Source organism: Mytilus californianus, unplaced genomic scaffold (assembly GCF_021869535.1).
Source record: "Mytilus californianus isolate M0D057914Y unplaced genomic scaffold, xbMytCali1.0.p SCAF_8, whole genome shotgun sequence".
Taxonomy (NCBI): Eukaryota; Metazoa; Mollusca; class Bivalvia; order Mytilida; family Mytilidae; genus Mytilus; species Mytilus californianus.
The window spans coordinates 21572156-21594248 of record NW_026262734.1 but is presented as its reverse complement, the minus strand read 5'-3'; the positions used below and the strand labels follow the sequence as shown (position 1 = coordinate 21594248).

The following is a 22093-nucleotide window of genomic DNA, read 5'->3' as shown; positions in this document are numbered from 1 at the left end:
TAACTTTAAAAATTGAATTGAGATAGATAAACGGAAACATCACATGATAACAAAATGGCAGCTGTTGAAACGACTACATGTAGTTTAAATATGTCAACATAAAATATGTCACCATGGGCTGCTGTTTCTCTTCAGAGGTAAGATTCTGGTCATTCTGTTACGCAGAATAACAATAAAAGATAATTTCATGGTAAAACAGAAAATATTGCACAAGTTGGAGTTCAGGATATCACTTAAAATTAATTGAATCTAGAACATATGATATAAACAGTTTATTGCCGATAACCGAATTTATATGTAGAGACATTAAGAAGTAGTTTATTTCAATTTTCTGTCTGTCGATTGGTGAATTATTGCCATTTAAACAATTTGTTATTGCTATCGTGCACGCGTGGGGAGGGGAGGGGGCACTTACTATGTCATGAGTGGTAGAGATGGTCCGCCGGAATAGGTAACTTTTTCGAGCTTAAAATATATATAATAAGGTTGAGATATTAAGATGAAATAAATCATAAGGTTGCTGATTAAATCAAAAATTTCTGAAACTACTCAGATTTCGATATTTTTCACAGATGCAATTAAAACCACAGTCGGAAATACATAAGATATTTGTCAAATCTACTTTCAGTCTCTCCATGAAATAGCGTAATCATGATAGCTACAGTATGGTAAAAAAAAATATATGATAGGGTATGTTTTTTCTGTTTTTCAATAAATATATGAAAAAGGTGGGGTATTGACCAAACAATGATTGAAGTGATCCTCCATCCCCTCCCTTTAACCCCCAAGATCGTGTAAAGCAGATTTAGAACTGTTATTCATAACACAAGGTAACTTCAGATACGGTATTCTGCGGATGCGTGACCAATTGTATCAACATACCACTGCTTATCCAGACAATCAAAAGGTACAGCTCCTGAGTAGTGGTCACGCGCGCGATACAATAAGATAAAAGGACAAGTGGGTATATGCTTATATGAGAGCAACCCAACTACACAAAATGTACGTTCTTAATTGCTCCAAGTTTTGAAAATTGTTAGTAAGTTTAATCAGAGACCTGTCAAAAACACAAAATTTCCTATATTAATGTAAAAATTATTTATATATCTCACTGTCAAACATCTTTTTCGTTCGCATAACACGTATAAATATGCATAATCATTTACTATGCGGAAACTTTACAAAGTTACACAATGGAATAACTTCCGCTCTTTCCGTTTGTTTAAATCAGTAGTTATTAAAATCTACTTCTCTGCGTCATTTGACAATTATGAAATACGGAAGTTAATAAGTATTTATCAAATAAATGCTCATGATAACTGTATATCAGTATCTATGCGGTATAAGTTAACATTCTTTAGGAAAAGAACTACATTTAAAATAATGTGCCTTTATTCGGGAGTGTCAGTATCTTAATTTGCATGTTGAAGATCAACTTTCCACGAGAACGCGACTACTCGCTTTTTCCGAGTTAAAAAATCTTACTCTATAGAACCCACAAAATTTACCTTTGACAGTAAAATTTTAATACATCGCGCCGATTCTTATATCTTTTGGCAGAAACAAATATATATATTTAACTTGGTCTCGTCCTCAACGTGTAACGAAGTCAGTAAGTGGATAAATAATTTTTATTATGTAATTACAAAGTTAAGACTGTTTCTAAAGTTCAAATGTTAGATTGTTCACAAACTGTCTCTAAAGTTGAATTGTTCGAATGTTCATATCGTCACACGGACACGTGATCGTATAGTATAGTGGTATAACTGTTCGGTCCTGACTGAGTAATTCGGCTGGTTAGTGAATTAATTCCAGCCTACCCACAAGGGGGGAGACCTTGGCGGAATCTCCTGTCGGAATCTATCTGTACGAATCTATCCGTTCGAGTCCAAAGCTGGATCTTATATAGTTCAGTGGGGTCATCCATCGTTACACAATGGCCCATAGCTGTTGGCAGGTTGCGTAGTAGTCTGGTTGTGGAGTAATACTAGTCTGTGGTTAATTGTCAAACTATGCAATTAACCCCTGACGGATACATGTTATTTCACAGTAGACATGGTCATTTATTGGCTGCAGGGTATAGGTCTATAATATTCGTACAGATTGTTATTAAGTGTCTATAAAGGTTACATGTAATCGTTTCTGATTTGCTGTATTTATTTACTTCCTGATGATTAACGTATGGAACACAATTGTGTTACATAATGCCTTCCATCCAAAATAGAACGAAAGTTCAATAAAATACGGTATTTTTCTTCCTGTAGGTTATTCTAATATAGTTTATTGTAAGGTTTCCGGTAACCATCACCACATATCTAAAGTTTATAAAGTTCTATAAGTCCAATATCATGATATAATAAGTTCATCACATTCATCAAGTCCAATAGCTGGATATATTTACACATAGTTCATTCGAATCATAAGTTCAATATTTGGGTATATATTGTGCATACTGTTTCCCGTCACCATTATAGAATATTGTTCATCAACTGCTGGAAAGGGCACACATCTTTGTACACGTGTCGGTCATCATCATCATCTCCATTACGAAGTAGTTGACGCATCTAGCTGGTTGGTTCATCCTTCTTCAGAGGCTGTTAACATCGGCCTTCGGTTAAGTTTCGTCCTTGATCAATGGCGCAGAGAAAGACATCTCTCTGGAATCAGTAACATCTGTCCCAACCAATCACGTAGACACCATTTTGTACCCATTGTTCATGGCATTAGAACCAAAACTCACACTTTTCTTTTTGGCCAACCAAGATATATTCTGAACAAATTAACAGTACAAAAATATGGCTATTCCAATGAAGATCGCACCTAAACCCCACTGATAAACTTATCTCAATTTGGAAAAACTAAATATTGTTTACTACTTTTTTATTTATCAATCGTTTGTTCAATCGCCTTTAGTTCACTGGGTTATTCAAGCCTAGCAAATTTTAATAAAACAATTTCTAGGTAAAATCAATACGTTCTCTTAAATATCGAATTATCTGGTTAAAACAAAAAACAAAAGAGGAAAAAAAACTGTCGTATACCACTTCTACAATTTTGAGAATCCTACATAATAAAAACAAAGTTTTGTTTATTTACACAAAACATAAGAAACATATTTACAAATTTACAATCAAATAAGTTCAATTTGTTCATTTTATATAACCCCTACACCTACGTATAGAAAATACTAAAAATTATGTGTTATTTTGTTACCAATTGTAATACTTTTACGTCTTTAACTTTAGTTTCTCATTAATTAATTTTAATGCTAAATATAGTCCACAAATTTATTCTCATCACTCTTAAAAATATTTAAGATTACATTGATAAAATTTAACTACGTCTTGCGCATTTTGTTACTGACTCTATGTTTCCTATTTGACAACAACACCTTGTTGCGAAAAAAAAAATGCCTTTCTCCTTAATCTATTACATTTTTCCATAACAAGTTTATAGTTTCTTCATCATAATCTTTCCTTTCTTTTTTATATATATCATTTTAATTTGCTTTAAAACATCAGCGACCTACTGCCTATCTTTTTTATACATTTCATTATAACTGAATGTATATATGTTGAGATTTTATTCATTCTATTTTTTTTTAAAACTTGACTTACTTCTTAAAAACCAAAACAATTTAAAGTTTGTTCTATGCTTATTTATGAACAAAACCCATTGTTTAGACTCATTTTTTGTTTTACTACTAAATTAATTATTTTCTTATTCTTATTTTAATTTCTGATAATTATCCTCATAATTGTTTTTAAAAAAAATCTATTTTATTTTAATGCTAGTTTTCCTTTAATATCAATTATCTATTTCACTTAAATTTTGTCATTAGTCATGAAGTTCATGTGTCTCTCATTTTTTACAAATATCAATCTACCACAAAAATACTGTAAATCCCTTTGGGCAAAACATATCAACATTTATCTTTAATGTGCTATTTTCTGAAGATACTTCTCTTTATCTATTAACATTTATTTTATGTAAATAAGGCGTAATCTAACACCATAAAACAACTTGCACCATTTAATTACTTAACATCACTTATGTTAATCATCCGAAGAAGGGGTTGGAATCTAAAATTATAGACTATTTGTTTTCTCTAAACAAATGTGCGTAAACACTACCCAACTGCGTAAACCCATAATCATCAATGGCAATAACACGCAAACAATGTATCCTCAATGTACCCTTAACTTCATCTACCAAAGGTTCTAATTCAACCTTAATTTACACCGGTGCTCTACTAATTTTACGTAAGATATATATTTTCTAGAATAATTGAATGTATCTTCAAGAAAACAACCCATAATATATATGATCAAAAACCATAAATACGAAAAAATGCTATAGTATCAGACATTTTACTTTTTTACATATTTACTCTCAACGAAAAACTAGCTTCTTCAAACTTAAAAAAAAAAGTTTTATTTTAAAGAATCATACTTACTATATATAACGTATCCTATCTATTAAATAACTGCATATAAAAATAACTAAAAAATTATCTTCAATTGTTTTAAGAATATGTGTATTCATAATTCTTAAATTGACGTACAATTTCTAAAAATACTAATAAAAAAATTTCGTGCGAACCACAGCTCGTGAACAAACTTCTGATTTTAAGCCTTTTAGATATACGGCCTCATTCCCTTTAAAATTAAAAAAACTGTACTTAACATGTGTGCCATCCCTTGAAAAGCCATTTCTACTTTTTGCGCTGACATAGAAATATCTTGATTGTCCATAAACAAAAAAAATGAAAGTAACTTAGTTCTTACGTTTTATATTCCTTTGCGTTGTTTTAGCCAATCCAAGTCGATCCTGGTCTAAACGGCATCAATTTTACGACTTGTAACGAAGTCAGTAAGTGGATAAATAATTTTTATTATGTAATTACAAAGTTAAGACTGTTTCTAAAGTTCAAATGTTAGATTGTTCACAAACTGTCTCTAAAGTTGAATTGTTCGAATGTTCATATCGTCACACGGACACGTGATCGTATAGTATAGTGGTATAACTGTTCGGTCCTGACTGAGTAATTCGGCTGGTTAGTGAATTAATTCCAGCCTACCCACAAGGGGGGAGACCTTGGCGGAATCTCCTGTCGGAATCTATCTGTACGAATCTATCCGTTCGAGTCCAAAGCTGGATCTTATATAGTTCAGTGGGGTCATCCATCGTTACACAATGGCCCATAGCTGTTGGCAGGTTGCGTAGTAGTCTGGTTGTGGAGTAATACTAGTCTGTGGTTAATTGTCAAACTATGCAATTAACCCCTGACGGATACATGTTATTTCACAGTAGACATGGTCATTTATTGGCTGCAGGGTATAGGTCTATAATATTCGTACAGATTGTTATTAAGTGTCTATAAAGGTTACATGTAATCGTTTCTGATTTGCTGTATTTATTTACTTCCTGATGATTAACGTATGGAACACAATTGTGTTACAAACGCCACTTAATACGCATCCGCTAGAAACACATTCTAAATTCAATCAGTAAATCTGTTCTTATAATTCCAGAATGATTTGGAACCATCCTCTACATCAAATTTATTAAGTGGTCCACAACGTAAATATGTTGACAGTACAGGGCCTCCTTCGTCAGCTAGACAATATCGTCCCCCTGATAGAAAAGACAGTAAGTTTTTACTACATGCCCCCTTCGTCAGCTAGACAATGTCGTCCTCCTGATAGAAAAGACAGTAAGTTTTTACTACATGCCTCCTTCGTCAGCTAGACAATATCGTCCTCCTGATAGAAAAGACAGTATTTTTTTACTACATGCCCCCTTCGTCAGCTAGACAATATCGTCCTCCTGATAGAAAAGACAATAAGTTTTTACTACATGCCCCCTTCGTCAGCTAGACAATATCGTCCTCCTGATAGAAAAGACAATAAGTTTTTACTACATGCCCCCTTCGTCAGCTAGACAATATCGTCCTCCTGATAGAAAAGACAGTTAGTTTTTACTACATGCCCCCTACGTCAGCTAGACAATATCGTCCTCCTGATAGAAAAGACAGTAAGTTTTTACTACATGCCTCCTTCGTCAGCTAGACAATATCGTCCTCCTGATAGAAAAGACAGTAAGTTTTTACTACATGCCTCCTTCGTCAGCTAGACAATATCGTCCTCCTGATAGAAAAGACAGTAAGTTTTTACTACATGCCCCCTTCGTCAGCTAGACAATGTCGTCCTCCTGATAGAAAAGACAGTAAGTTTTTACTACATGCCCCCTTCGTCAGCTAGACAATATCGTCCTCCTGATAGAAAAGACAGTAAGTTTTTACTACATGCCTCCTTCGTCAGCTAGACAATATCGTCCTCCTGATAGAAAAGACAGTAAGTTTTTACTACATGCCTCCTTCGTCAGCTAGACAATATCGTCCCCCTGATAGAAAAGACAGTAAGTTTTTACTACATGCCTCCTTCGTCAGCTAGACAATATCGTCCCCCTGATAGAAAAGACAGTAAGTTTTTACTACATGCCTCCTTCGTCAGCTAGACAATATCGTCCTCCTGATAGAAAAGACAGTAAGTTTTTACTACATGCCCCCTTCGTCAGCTAGACAATATCGTCCTCCTGATAGAAAAGACAGTAAGTTTTTACTACATGCCCCCTTCGTCAGCTAGACAATATCGTCCCCCTGATAGAAAAGACAGTAAGTTTTTACTACATGCCTCCTTCGTCAGCTAGACAATATCGTCCCCCTGATAGAAAAGACAGTAAGTTTTTACTACATGCCCCCTTCGTCAGCTAGACAATATCGTCCTCCTGATAGAAAAGACAGTAAGTTTTTACTACATGCCACCTTCGTCAGCTAGACAATATCGTCCCCCTGATAGAAAAGACAGTAAGTTTTTACTACATGCCCCCTTCGTCAGCTAGACAATATCGTCCTCCTGATAGAAAAGACAGTAAGTTTTTACTACATGCCCCCTTCGTCAGCTAGACAATATCGTCCTCCTGATAGAAAAGACAGTAAGTTTTTACTACATGTCCCCTTCGTCAGCTAGACAATATCGTCCTCCTGATAGAAAAGACAGTAAGTTTTTACTACATGCCTCCTTCGTCAGCTAGACAATATCGTCCCCCTGATAGAAAAGACAGTAAGTTTTTACTACATGCCTCCTTCGTCAGCTAGACAATATCGTCCTCCTGATAGAAAAGACAGTAAGTTTTTACTACATGCCCCCTTCGTCAGCTAGACAATATCGTCCCCCTGATAGAAAAGACAGTAAGTTTTTACTACATGCCACCTTCGTCAGCTAGACAATATCGTCCCCCTGATAGAAAAGACAGTAAGATTTTACTACATGCCCCCTTCGTCAGCTAGACAATATCGTCCTCCTGATAGAAAAGACAGTAAGTTTTTACTACATGCCTCCTTCGTCAGCTAGACAATATCGTCCCCCTGATAGAAAAGACAGTAAGATTTTACTACATGCAGTATATGTGTTTCTGGTTATATTAAAAGCAGATATGTTCAAATTAATACAGTGTATGGATTGTTAAATCGAATTCAACTTTTCTGAAGCAATTGAAGAGGGACGAAAGATACCAGAGGAACCGTCAAACTCATAGATCGAAAACAAACTGACAACGCCATGGCCAAAAATAAAAAGACAAACAGACAAATAATAGTACAGATGACACAACATAGAAAACCAAAGACTTAGCAACACGAACCCCACCAAAAACTGGGGGTGATCTCAGGTGCTCCGGAAGGGAGGATTGTTTTTATTTTTTGTTTTTTTTTATTTGCTATTATTCATGTTGCATTCGGTGGTAAGTTAAATATATACGGTATAACAATTACTTCACGATTTAAACCAAAAGATTAGTTTCTGAAGAAATACATCCTTCTTACATTGGATCTCAAAACGTGAACATTCGAGTCAGGTCAGGTATTGATGTGTTATTATTCTGATATGTGCGGCGTGTATTTATTGTCTTTATAATAAGAACTTGACTTCTGTGTTGTTGAACAGAGCCGATTGTGGTTGGCAACAATATACTCGAACTGATCAGCCGGTAAATAAATCAGCTAACAGGGACCAAACAACTATTAAATTTTTACAGTTTTAAAGAATGATATGTAAAATTGTACTGTTACAATTAAATTAAATACAAGTGACACGTAATTTTCTTTTAAATTGTTTCCTGAATTTTTTTTTATATTTATGTCAGCAATTACGGGAGATGATGATGGCTTGGTCGTATCAAAAATGAAACCAATCGTTATTCAGTCGATGAACAAGACATTCCAAGTAAGTCAGATCTTTGTGATTTTCATAATAATGTAAAAAAAAGCATATGGTGTATGACATAATGACATAAAATCACTACACGCACCTAAAACAAAGAAACAATCCTATTGCTGTTCCTGGGACACATACATGTAATAGTCCCAGCTGTTCCTGGGACATATAATAGTCCCAGCTGTTCCTTACCCTCTCAACTACTTTCGTGAGTCTCTGGTATATGACTTCAGATTTGTCTTTGAGAGTCTCTGGTAACTTCGAATTCAGACCTGTCTATGAGAATCGCTGGTAACTTCTAATTTAGACCTGTCTTTGAGAGTCTCTGATAACTTCGAATTTAGACCTGTCTTTGAAAGTCTCTGGTAACTTCGAATTTAGACCTGTCAATGAGAATCGCTGGTAACTTCCAATTCAGACTTGTCTTTGAGAGTTACACTCAATGGGGAACATCCGGTAATATAGCATTTATTATAATTTGCAAAAAATTACAAGAGGAATGAGTGTCTGATTATAAACTTAATTTTACATTTCATGCAATTAAATTTATTGACATTGTTAATTTAAAAAAGTCAAAATTTTGAAACGAAAAACCTGCATAAGAATGAAAAGTCAGATTGCTATTATGGTTCACATACAATGTAAAGTTGTATTATTTAGAATAATGAACACATGATATTTTTAGAATAAATGTCAACTATGTATTACTAGTTTCCATTATTTTTGGGTTTATTTAATCACAAAGCAAAAAAAAAAGATAATTGTTGCATTAACTGTTTAAAATATGTTATTATCACTTAAATTTTTGATGAGGTTTTTTCATGTATATAAATCAACAGATTATATAATACATTATGTAGCCTAGGTATAGCAATTTATGATTTACAAAATGAATAATTTATTTTATTTCATTGATCCATAACATTTCTGATTTTGCAACATTTGATATGTTTATTACTGAATTCGATTCCTTTGAAAGGACCATGAGAAGTTATATGATGATATATCAAAGAGCTACCAGGGGATGTTGAATGAACTGCACTATTTTAAATCAGCATTTGATAAAGAAACTTCAGGAATTCCAGAATTGACGAAGTGTGTTCGAATATTAGTCCATAGATGTGGTTAGTAATTTTAAAGTTTTTTTTTTTTGTAGCACTCTATACCTACGGTTTTCCCCCATCTACATGTACAAAGGTCTAGATGTGCTTTACAAATTAGAGAATAATAGGGGAAAACAACTAGAAAAATATATATAGAAAAAAATAGAAATTAAAACAGGAAAAAATGGGCAAAAAATTTAGAATAGAGAAAAATGGCAAAAAATAAAAGAAACAAGAATGTGTCCATAGTACATGGATGCCCCACTCGCACTATCATTTTCTATGTTCAGTGGACCCTAAAATTTGGATCAAAACTCTAATTTGGCATTAAAATTAGAAAGATCATATCATAGGGAACATGTGTACTAAGTTTCAAGTTGATTGGACTTCAACTTCACCAAAAACTACTTTGACCAAAAACTTTAACCTGAAGCGGGCACAATCATTTTCTGTGTTCAGTGGACCGTGAAATTGGGGTCATAACTCTAATTTGGCATTAAAATTAGAAAGATCATATCATAGGGAACATGTGTACTAAGTTTCAAGTTGATTGGACTTCAACTTCATCAAAAAGTACCTTGACCAAAAACTTTAACCTGAAGTGGGACAGATGGACAGACAAATGAACAGACGAACGAACGGACGCACAGACTGAAAAACATAGTGCCCCTAGGTCGGGCATAATAAAACAGGAGATTGACAATATCATAACAAGTCACATCAACTGAACTGCACAAGACTGATGATACAAAAGCTAAGACTGAGTTCACTACAAACTACAATTTTGAATAGTTTCAATCAGTGTTGAAAAAAGTTGATGTCCATTAACTTTAATTTCTTTTCTTCATATGAACTTCCTCTAAATAGGAACACCCCTCTTTTGAGTGTTAATTAGGTTAAACGTCTTATAACTATGTACAAACACTACTTAACAGTTTGAATTCGCTTAAAGACCCACAAGAAATTAATTCACAAATATTCATGTAAGGAACATCATCAGCTGGTGTCATTATGACAACCTAATGGTTTTATTTTCTTATTTTGAAAATTAGTTCCTTAAAGTTGGTTTTATATATTCACAAACTTTATACTCTAGAATATTTAGAGCTTGTCATATTGTATAGACAGTGTTAGACTGAATGCTGCCCTGTAGATGTCTTGAATGCTGCCCTGTAGATGTCTTGAATGCTGCCCTATAGATGTCTTGAATGCTGCCCTGTAGATGTCTTGAATGCTGCCCTGTAGATGTCTTGAATGCTGCCCTGTAGATGTCTTTTAGTAATTTGTGTTATTAGGTTGCTGTCTCATTGACATATAACCTACATTTCTGTCTAGTTATACCTATAGTGCAAATAAACACCTATTTCGCTTTCATTTTATGTTCAATTATCTAACACTGTTAATTTTCTCTGTTTAAGGTAAAACATCGCTAGAAGTACAAAGAAGAAAAAACTGTGTACAGATTATTTTTTCTGAAAAGACATTAATGAAAAGTTCACTCAAAGACCCACAAGAAATAATATCTTCTATCAAACATTTCAATTCAATGAACAAACATTTAGAAAAAGTCCTAGAGCGTTCTCATAGTATCCAGAACTCTATCAACATTTTATTAAAAGACGAAGAATCTATTCAACGACAAGTAACAAAGGAATGTTTACCAGCTGACCAAGGACCAGTTGCTATGTATAACTGTAAAGAAAACATGAGAACATTAGAACAAATGCTGAAGAATATCGATGTCATCAAAGAGAAATCAGAGGCGAAATTAAAAGACGTTATAGAATCATCAAAAGGATTTTTTGAAAATGCTGAATGATACAATTTTTACAATTTAGTTGATATGAAAAGCTGTAAACTGTGATATCAAATAAGAGTTTATGAATTTCTATTTACAAACTTTAGTGTAGCTAAAAAAAATCAATTGTACACAGACTCTCCCATGACTTCTTTTGTTTAAAACATGACTTGCTTTTAAGTTAACATTGTAAATCACTAATCACAAGTCATCCATTTTTTTTCAACATATGTATACAAGTTTTATGTAATATCTTTTCTTTTCTTTTTCTTACCTTAAATAAATTAATTGTGTTTCTTTTCTTGAAGAATATATATATAGTCACATGTTTCTATCTATTAGTGAAATTCTATTTTGCAAACCGTTTTTTTATTGTTTTCTGTTCTTTAAGTTTTTCCAAATTGGGTTCACTAAAATTGTAATTATTATTGTATATTGTACGATTGAACGAATGTGTCATTTTTCTTAGAGGAAAAATTTAATAATCACATCAAGATTACCCAACAAACAGATATTAAAAAGAGGAGAATGTGTCCATGGGACACAGATGATGCCCTCACTTGTTTTTAATGTTATAAAGGGACATAACTCAAGAACAGTAGTAGTGACGCCACTTAAATTCAAACTTGATCTGAGCTTTGTGGTAATAAGCATTGTGTATCAGTTTCATGACATTTGGTTGAGGCAAACTAAAGTTAGAGAACGGAAACCAATTTTAGGACGTTCCTATGGAGGGACAAGGGTAACACTTAATGCCCAATTCACCTTGCGTTAGGGGCATAAAAAAACCTTTGCGGTAATATAAAAATCTTTAAGAGAATTGTGTCAATATGACTTATACGGTCAATAACAAAAAAACTAATTGATCATATTATTTCTTATATTTTATTATAAAAAATCCACTACAAATATTATCACAGATATTCATATACAATGTGTTCCTTTCCATGTAAAACAATTAATACAAGAAGTCATTTCATTAGAACACATAAAATCAACCATGAGACATGAAAAATGGGATGGCAACGAAACCAAAAGTTTTAGCAAGTTTTATCTTGAACAGCTAGACATTTCTATTACTTTATTTCTTCAAAATGAATAAAGAAAAGGGCCCATTGTAAGTAATAGCTTATTTCCTTGCAGGTATTTCATTGTTAAGAGTATTTAAGAACTAAACACTATTACATATTAAATGGTCCTTTTAGTTTTTATTTGAACCACTATAACTAAACGTATTCAATCACACAGTTTTGTTCATTTATGACTTAGACTAGAACTAGATATTGATTGACGATATACAGGATATACAAGTTCTCGACATATTGTTTCTTTCTGATGAGTAGATCTGAACCATAACCCTTAAACAGTACCATTCATGTATAAAATGTAAGGCGACATAATTTTACTTGGCTCTTTGTTGCCATCCACAATAAGCACAATGACAAAATAACAGTCCTGTGTAGTTGCTTGTCTAAATCTTAAATGCAAAAGTTAACCATAGTCATTGATGCATGACAAACATCAAGGTGGTTAAATTTCTTGCATGCACCTTTGTGCCTTTCCTTCATTATCATCTAAACCCCCTTTCTTTCCTCCCATAGAAAAAAACAAAACAAAAACAGAAAACTAAAAAATCATGATTTGGATGAAAATATTCATAATAAATAAGATATCTCCTATAATAAAATAAAATAATTTTTTTTCATGAAATGTTTTTTTTTTTCTGATGTAGTTTTTTTCACTTTATTACACAATTTCCTGACAATCTTATTGATGAAGGAAACTTATGAGCACAAGCAAAGTATTTATACTATCAAGCTCTTTCCCATAAAATATTTGTTACTGGACCAGACATTAAGCAAACAATCAATCAATCAAACACTATCACTGGCTTTGCTGACTGATCTTTTTTGAAAGCCATATTATACCTTAATCATATTTTGCTGCACGAAGATCTTATTCCAGCAGATATTGTTACCTGAGATAAACTGCCAATAGCAGTGTGGGGAAATCTAAACTGTATACTAAATTATTAGTAATCTAAAATATTATTATAATTTCAAGTTGATAATAAATACTTGCATCTTTAAAAATTCCAAATTCTGTTTTAAGATGAAATACTCAATTCCGTAAGTTCCATTATTTTTTCTCTGTTCGGTCTATTTCCCTCATATAACAAAAGCCATTCAGTTTACATACCTCCACTTTAAAAATTTCAAAAATTAACAATTAAATAAAACGACAAATACAATGATGATTGTAATGATAAATACAGTGAAAAATCTTCTCCATTTGTTATTCCAATATCACGATAATTCAAAGCCTGTATTAGATGATATTGCATATCGTAACTTCTCTCGCAATGTACTTTTCTTTTGATAATTCGGTAATTTCAATAAGTTAAAACATGTAGATGATGTAGGTAATCTGCCTACAGGGTCCCTTTTCCTGATGTTAAAAAATCCTTTAAGTACACTCCCAACTGTGTCTCCTGTGTCCTGTTAAAAAAAATGGTAATATTGATTAAAATGAAATATCAAGTAAAACTGGTAGGTGTACAACACTATCTAACATTTTCTTATCATGGAATATAACAGTTGTTTGCTGTTGTTTGTATATGTTTAAAAGTCAAAGGAGTTGCCTTTTGGTGCGGTCTGTTGTACTGTCCAATTTTTTTGGTCTTTTTATGTATGTTTAATTTGTTCTGTTGTGCATTTTAGTGACTTCGAAATATATCATTCTTTATTTCTTGAAGCCAACCAATCTAGTTAAAATAGTATTGTATTTTTGTCAACATAGTTTACAGAATAAATGTTTAAATGTATACAGTTAAGACCTGAAAAATATGTGGTCGCATAAATCTGTGCATTCCGTTGACATAATATTAAATAAAAAAACTTATTTAAAAAATTCAATGGTGTACAATGTATATTTGAAGAGAGATGCATGTATCTTATTTGACTTTTGAAAATTGTAATGAATCAATTCAAAGTTATTTTTATAATTGGTAACACACAGCATGGCCAGTGGAAGAAATTTAAGACAGTTTTCATAACTAATGAAGCAATATAACTACCTGATCATCACTAACTTCAACACATCTGACAGAAAAGGGAGGTTCAAGATTAGAAAATCCTAAAAGTGGTGGCTTGGAACAACTGGTTACAAACTAAAATAAACATATAAACTGTAACCATACTAGTGCCATTAACTACAACATGTCAAAAAATATTAAAGGTACAGTTGTCAGCCATCAGTATTTATAAAAACAAAATGACCGCCAGTCGATGTGAGTCTGCACATGAAAATAACTGGAACTATTGAACACTAAACAAAATGAAAAATTTCTACTTTAATACTTTGTAATGTTTCCTTTACTCCTCATTACTGATAAAATCTGCCTAGGAATGCTGTTATGCAACGATTTTCTCGTAATTAATTGAAACTGCATTCAAATATTTTGAAAATTTAATAATGCACTCTTCAAGAAAAATCATTTCTTTTAAGTCCCACATTCTGTAAATGACTTTATGGTTGTTATGCCAACAGTATAACTTTTCTTACCTTTAGAAATAATCCTTTTTCTTCTCTGTTGAAATCTTTACCTAATATATCCCACATCCAGTTAATGACTTTATGGTTGTTATGGTAACCACCATAATACTGAGTATTCCTTCTAAAGTTATAAATATGAAAAAATTAATACTATGAAACTTAAAGATACTTAAATAACTTTACTGAGCTGCCTTGAACAATAACCAATAGCTCATATTGTAACCATATTAAACCCTACAATATTCTAGAGAGAGATTGTGATTAAAGTATTGGACTTTTAGTACAAAATATTTGTCCTAAATGTTGAATGTTAATGTTGACTTTCAAAAAAGTGTCCAGTAACGGTCATATCTGCCAAAAAAGACCTAACCTGAGAGGCCAACGACTGAAATGGTATCTTGGATTTAGGTCAGGAAAAACAAATTTGTACAAATACAATTTTGTTCATTTCATTGTGAACATTCTTTATAATTGCCAATTTGCACTAATTTTTTTTTTGAAATGCTTTTCCAGTAATAAAACTGCCACTCTTGTATAGTATGATAATCCAGTGGGCCATCTTAATTACCATTTATTAATGCCTCTGGGAGGCTAATGATTGCTATTTATCACTTTTTACCTGTGTTCTGATATGTTCTATAACAAAGAAGTTGAAATAAAATGCTTTTTGTTCTAAATAAAAGAAAAAAAAATCCCAAATTTATAAAATTGGTCAATTTGACACGAAAAAAAAGCAACAAAATTTTATAAAACTTTCTAATATAACACCAACCTATAGTTTTTTTAAGTTAAATTTATTCTGATTGGTCCATTTCATCTTAAAGTATGAAAAAAAGTTTAATTGTGAAACTGTGATTTTTTTCATGATATTAGCCCAAAAATGGGTAAAAATTGATGAAAATGGGAAAATCATTAAAAATTGGGTACTTTCAAATGGCCGTAGCAAAAAAAGAAGTGCACCACCATATGATTTTTTCTTCATCAATTACTTTCTTATAGTCATATAAACCCAAAAATCAGGTTAAGAAAAAAAATTTAATTCAGAGGTGTACATCCTTAATAAATTTTAAGCAATCATTAATTCCGATTTAAAAGTAAAAGCTTTTATTAAGGTAGAGTAACTGTATACCGCCATCTTGGATTGTAAAATAGCAGTACACAAGCAGTCTAGTTCTTTGATTAAATCTGCAAGTTTTGAGACAGATTGGCAATTAATGTGTAGACTGTTTATTTAAATTAAGAAAAATAAGTGTTTTATTGTATTATTCAGAATGTTTTAGCAAGTACCAAATATTTGTTTTTGTTTGATTCAATTTTTCAACTTATAAGGGGAGATAACTCTTTTAGTAACCATTATATAATGGAATGTTAATGAAATTTTCATTTCTTCACTTGAAGCAAGAAAACAAACTTGGTGACACCATCTTTTCTTTTTATTTTCTTAAAGCATATAATAAAACCTATCTCCTCATATTTTATTATAAATTCTATCTCATAGATTTTTTTTATTCACAACAAAGTTTTTTTTCATGAATAATCTAAGCAAATTTGGGCAATTTTACACAACTTTTAGCTTGAAAAACAGCACGGTGACCCTTTCTTTTTATTAATTTTTGAAAAAAGCATGGAAAAGTCTACATTTTGGCAAAGAATAAAAAAAATTATACCAGAGGAAATATATATAGTGATGATCCAACTTAAATTACGTAGAACAAGAATGTGTCCATAGTACACGGATGCCCCACTTGCATTATCATTTTCTATGTTCAGTGGACCGTGAAATTGGGGTCAAAACTCTAATTTGGCATTAAATTAGAAAGATCATATCAAAGGGAACAACATAATGCCCCTAGGTGGGGCATAAAAAGTAATTTATCACAAGTCCCACTATGTAATATGCATGGTGTAACTGTCTTCACCAGATAAGACACTTCATTGTAAAATGTAAAATAATGTCATGCCAAGTTTAATGAGTAAACTATTATCAGTTATATTTAAACACTGTTACAGTTAATCAAATTTAAAATGCAATGATTTCCTGCCGTATGATAAACAGAATCAACCCTATAGATGGATCTGGAATCACTTGTTATTTATGATTAACTTGAAACTTCCAGTTTTCATTTCTTTTCTCAAAATCAAAAGCAGTGTGGTCAATTCCTAAGAAATTTAAAGATTTAGGTCATTAAAGTCAAGTCAATTTTTTAATGTTGCATTCCATAAATTGTTCTTGAATGTTTTTATGAAAATGATTAGAAATGTCATCAAGTAAATGCTGTGAAACCCCCAATACAAGTTTGTTGATGATGTGACTTATAGTATAAATTTGACATTTTAAAAAATGAACTCCAACCTTCAAGTCATCTTTAAATGACTGAAATTGTATGGAAAAATTGCTGAATCCTTGTTTGTAAACATCTCATACTCTATCTTAAATTCTTTATCCACACTGGATAGTTTTAATATCACATCACATAAATTGTGAACTTTGAACTATTACCTTAAATCTTGTATATCTAATTCTGCATTGTCACCAGATATAAGTTTCTGTAACTCCGGAGCTGAGAGAATCAATAACCAATCAGAATTGATGACAGCTTTAAATCCTCTGATGAATGCTAGTGTTTGGTCCTTTATCTGTTTATACATTCTAAAGTGGGCCATCAGGTGTACATACCGGATTCTAAAATTGAAAATGTGTTCCAAGATAATTGTGATGCAAGTTGCACTAACAATATTGCAGACATAATTCATAAATGTAACTAAGAAACAAATCTCAAAAGCAAATTATAATTGTTTTCCAAGAAAGCAGCATAATAAATAAAAGCTTATTATTACCCCTTAGTCTCTGTTTAAAAAGTACATGACTGTGTTGTGTATATGTTTGTAGGGTTTAATGTATCATCTAGTTATAATTTTAAGTTTTAAGCACATTTACTCCAAAGCCCTTCGGTATCAAATTGTCTTTATATCTTCCATGGTTTCAGTATACTGGTCTAACTTTTGAGTTCTCTAATTTTCCCATGAAACAGAAGTAACCATGTTAACAGGTACAGCCACATTTGTATGTTGTTGATGATTGTTCACCGTTATTGAATGTTCTTTAAAAAGTTCCTTTGATGCGGAATAGTTTTAGTTTTTCATATATAATGATTACCATAAATTTTGAAGTCATGAACCTTGGATGTTGTTCTGTTTCTGAACAGGTTTTTTTTTTTTATCTAATTCTGTTATCTAATTTTTTTTGCATTTTATTCTGTTTCTTAATATTTCTAGTTTCTAATTTAATGATGGAGTAGATCCTGGTAGTCAATTTAGAATTCTTTCCCAGCATGTCTAGAATTCAAGCTACATAGAGCAAGTGACAAAGATAATTATTTTATCCAAAACCATTAGTGTCATCTTTGAATTGGTATAAGTATGTTGTTGGGTTGATGTCTCAATATTATTTACTCATACATCTCATTTTATCCAAACATATACATTCAATGACTATAACATAATTTATCACCAGGGATAGATTCTTTGTTACACAGAGGTTAATAAAGGTCACATTTCACTGTATATACTCACTTGTTTTCATTAGTGACTGGAATGGCTTTACCACCAGGAACCAGCTCATGAGTTTCTACCCTTCCCATGATATCCTCATCTAATGAGAAGGTCAACCCAAGGTCATCAACATCACCTTCATAGTGCTGTAGTGAAAAGGAAACCGAAACCAATCAATTACACTCAAATCAAAGTTAATCCAGTTTATCCAACATAAGTTTCACAATACAAAAAAAACAGCAATAATATAAAACAGGGTCAAATCAAGGTCAAATCCATAGTGATCAGCATCCTGATGTTTATGTCTAGTCTTTAATAATTCCTAATAGCAATTGCAATAAATTTCTACATTTTTACTGGTTTTTAATTCTTGCATAAAATAAAGGTCTTCGTTTCATTCTAATTGGTCACATAAAAATGTATTTAAATTTTAGACTACACATTGAAGAATGAATAAAAATGTGAGTTTAATTATTGCAATTTTAGGAAAAGCTAATTACAGATATATGTACCAGATATCAGAATGCAAGTTTGTTATTGTTATACTCAAGGAATCGCATTATTCTTTTTCATAAAAACCTCGCAAATATTTCTGAATTTACAGTAGATATATGTAGAAATGTGAATAGTGTGACTCAGTGAGTATCGTAATATTAAGAACTCACATTCTGATAACTGAAACATTGATCGGTATGCAAAATTTTTCTGAAACCACAGCAATTAAGCTAGCGTTTGTCCATTCTTAAAAAATCGCATCTATAAATGCACATAATATGTCTGAATTCAGTTTCATATTTAAGGTCCAGTGACAACAATTTTTGGAAGGGTAAATTAAATTGCATGCTAAAAGACAAATCCATATACTTTTCTTTCTTTTTAGGCCTTAGCTATACAAGTTTTTTACCTTAACATAGGACAAGTTTTTGGCAAGTTCTGGATCTAGTGATGGAAGTTCATCTAATGAACTGTAGGTTGCGCTCTGTTGATGTCCTAACATCTGTGTCAGGAAAAATGGAGCAAAAGGAACTTCCACAACTATTCCCTGAAAATATTAAAGCAAATTTTACCTTCACAAGAATTTTTTCTGAATGTAAGAATGTCTCTCTCCAAATGAAGCTTAACATATTGAGATAAAGCACAGCAATGAAAGTATTTTCTTTAATAATGAAATAATTATTTTATTGTTACACTTTCTCAGTTCCTTTTATTTTGTGTTATAAAACAACTGTGTCTCAATTGTTCAGACAATATCAAATCTGCATGCCTTTATAAATCTGTTACAAATATACTATCAATTCAAAAAATGAAACTGAAGGCATGCAAGGTATTACAGGATCTTAATATTCATAAATCAAGACAAATTCAGTAGTAAAAGCCTATCATCTGATTTTCAAATGAAAAAAAGTGTACATAATTTTTTTTGTAAGTCCTTCTGAATAGTTCTTAAAATGCTGAAGTATAATAAATCTATTATTAAAACAACAATAGGATAAAAAAAAGTATTACTTGTCATGGATACAGTGTTATTGATGGACTCACCTCATAAACAGCTTTACCAAGCATTTTTCCAACAAATTCAAACAAGGACAGATGATTTTCTTGGATATAAGATGTTGATGATGGATACAGTTTTTGTTCTGATGTCACCTGCAATCATCAATATTTATGTACATATGGAACAATATATTAAAGGTTAAGTATAGGTTGCAATACACTGTACACTTAGATATTTTTGACAATTTTGTAGTTTGATTTTTGGTGAATTCATGACCAACACAAAGTTGAAAAAAAATACATGCAAGTTGCCAATTTCTCAATCACTTCTTAAATTAAATAATAGTGTTTTCTTCAGGAGGTTTCGGAATGGTATGGCGCCCAGCCCTTTTTTGGAATAAATTAGGCGCCACGCTCCTTTTCCATCGTATTTCATAACGCCCTGCCGTAATTTAAGATCGGTTCTGCGATTCATCTTTTAGCAAGACCATTTCGAGTTATTTCATGGCTGAATTGGAAAAATTTAATAGTGTGTATGACTGGAGTGAGATGAGCTGGGTGGATTTCCTCTAACATAAAAATAAGAAGATGTGGCTTGATAACCAATGAGGCAACTATCCACCAGAGACCAAAAGACATTTAACATTTCAGACTGACAAAGTTGAATTGATATTTGAATATCATCTTAAACATTTTTTATTTTTATCAATTTGAAGATATAATGTTCATTATCTTTTATAGAAGGATTACATTATAAAGGAATCTAATCAAGGTGAGACAATCAAAACTAGTACTCGTCAATTTCCTGTAAACATTCAACATCTAAAGATAAATCTCAAGTCTCAGAATGTTGAACGATTAGTATTATATAATCATTTTTTTAAAACTGGTTTCCCTTCAACTTCTATAACCATAAAATCCTACCTTGAATAAGTTGAGGGAAGGATCAAACACTCTGCTGATAGTTTCCTCCAGAAATTCCTTAAATACTCCATCCTGATCTATACCTGCTTCATCTAAACCCTACAATTGTAAAGTAAATATGATTGCCTACATTTATATGATTATGTTTATAAAGAATAATGTCATACAACAAATGAGCTGTGTCGGATAGAAGTCAGCCTTATGCAAGTGCACATATACCTGTACATGTATAAGACTTTGGTTGATTTTGGAACATTAACATACGAAATCAAAGATGAATGTTGGTCTGTTTTGTAGGGTTCTTATAACAACTCAATTTTCAAACAGTTACAGACTTTCCGTCAAGATTTTGTCAACCTGAAATAGGTTGACAGATGTATTGATTTTCATTTTCATAAGGTCGATTTCTATCTGACTTAGCTCAAATCATAGTATTCATACAAAGACTTCACATATCCACAATATCCTTACTGTCAACACCTCTGCAATAAAAAGTCATTTAGTTCTGATCTGTGCCACAATATAGGCCTTCGACTGATACCAAATATTGTATATTAAGAAATTATTGTGAAGTTTTCATTTATGCGAAAATGGAAGAGTATCAGGTTTGCAATAATAAAAAATTTTATTCAGAATTTCAGCAGTGATTTTCCTTCGCAAAATGTTTGCAATCACATTATTAAATTTTCCATTTTTACCAGTAATCAGGGATTCACAATAATAAATGCACATTAATTTGTGAATTTACAATAAATGGATTCTATAATGAACTGCTTGTTTACTTTTACTTATGGAGGTAAAATCTAAGGATGACATCTTACCTGTTCATTTATAAATTTCACCCTGATGAGCCCCTTCATGGATTTAGTTGGTAGCTGTGCCAGTTGTCTGTAACCATCCTGTAAATAGAACTTGTCATTAATTTTGGTTTTGTAGCTAAATTTGTTAATTAATAACAGAATATTTGAACTACTTCATTACTGAAGAATATTACTGAAAGATCTAAAAGTATATTTACCTCATATCGACATATGTCAACAACATATCAAACCCTATTTACCCATCTTTAATGAAATCTAGACATAGGCAAAATGAATAAATTCTTCTAACTGGATGTGAATTTGGACAGCTTTATTTTCTTTTATCTGTGGTAGGATTGATTGATTGATTGTTGATGTTTGACACCACTTTTGGCACACTGGCTATTTCATGGCAGCCAGTTTTTATTGCTGGAGGAAGCCAGATTAACTGAGAGAATCACAGAACTTTCCAAAGGAAAAGTAAGTTTATCTTTGTCATTCCTATAATCAGAGATGATTAATAGGAAAGGTTTCTTAACATTTGTGTCATCATTCATGTCCGTTATTTAACATCTATTAGACAAGAGTTAA

General features: G+C 31.9%; 2 protein-coding genes across 18 annotated transcripts in view; one reads left to right on the top strand and one right to left on the bottom strand.

Moving 5' to 3' along the window:
- Positions 1-11: 11 nt before the first annotated feature.
- Positions 12-11491, top strand: LOC127712663 (uncharacterized). 17 transcript variants are annotated; one of them, XM_052219234.1, is made up of 5 exons: positions 12-137; positions 5535-5652; positions 8206-8285; positions 9256-9400; positions 10798-11491. In XM_052219234.1, the coding sequence occupies exons 1-5, from the start codon at positions 114-116 to the stop codon at positions 11196-11198; spliced, it is 768 nt and encodes a 255-aa protein (XP_052075194.1). In that variant the 5' UTR covers positions 12-113; the 3' UTR covers positions 11199-11491. The 17 variants fall into 17 exon arrangements, with proteins under 17 accessions (XP_052075194.1, XP_052075211.1, XP_052075203.1 ...); XM_052219251.1 differs by lacking the exons at positions 12-137; positions 5535-5652 and adding an exon at positions 5659-5716; XM_052219243.1 differs by lacking the exons at positions 12-137; positions 5535-5652 and adding an exon at positions 5723-5780.
- A 552-nt stretch (positions 11492-12043) lies between these two features.
- The window catches only part of LOC127712662 (ubiquitin-protein ligase E3B-like), a 37189-nt gene continuing 27139 nt past the window's right edge, over positions 12044-22093 (bottom strand). The window contains exons 23-31 of the mRNA XM_052219233.1: positions 21524-21601; positions 20703-20801; positions 19824-19931; positions 19189-19326; positions 18306-18430; positions 17233-17415; positions 14742-14853; positions 14254-14346; positions 12044-13675 (exon numbers count right to left, since the gene is read on the bottom strand). Coding sequence (XP_052075193.1) covers positions 13484-13675; positions 14254-14346; positions 14742-14853; positions 17233-17415; positions 18306-18430; positions 19189-19326; positions 19824-19931; positions 20703-20801; positions 21524-21601 — 1128 coding nt within the window. The 3' untranslated portion in view covers positions 12044-13483. The remainder of the gene's footprint in view (positions 13676-14253; positions 14347-14741; positions 14854-17232; positions 17416-18305; positions 18431-19188; positions 19327-19823; positions 19932-20702; positions 20802-21523; positions 21602-22093) is intronic.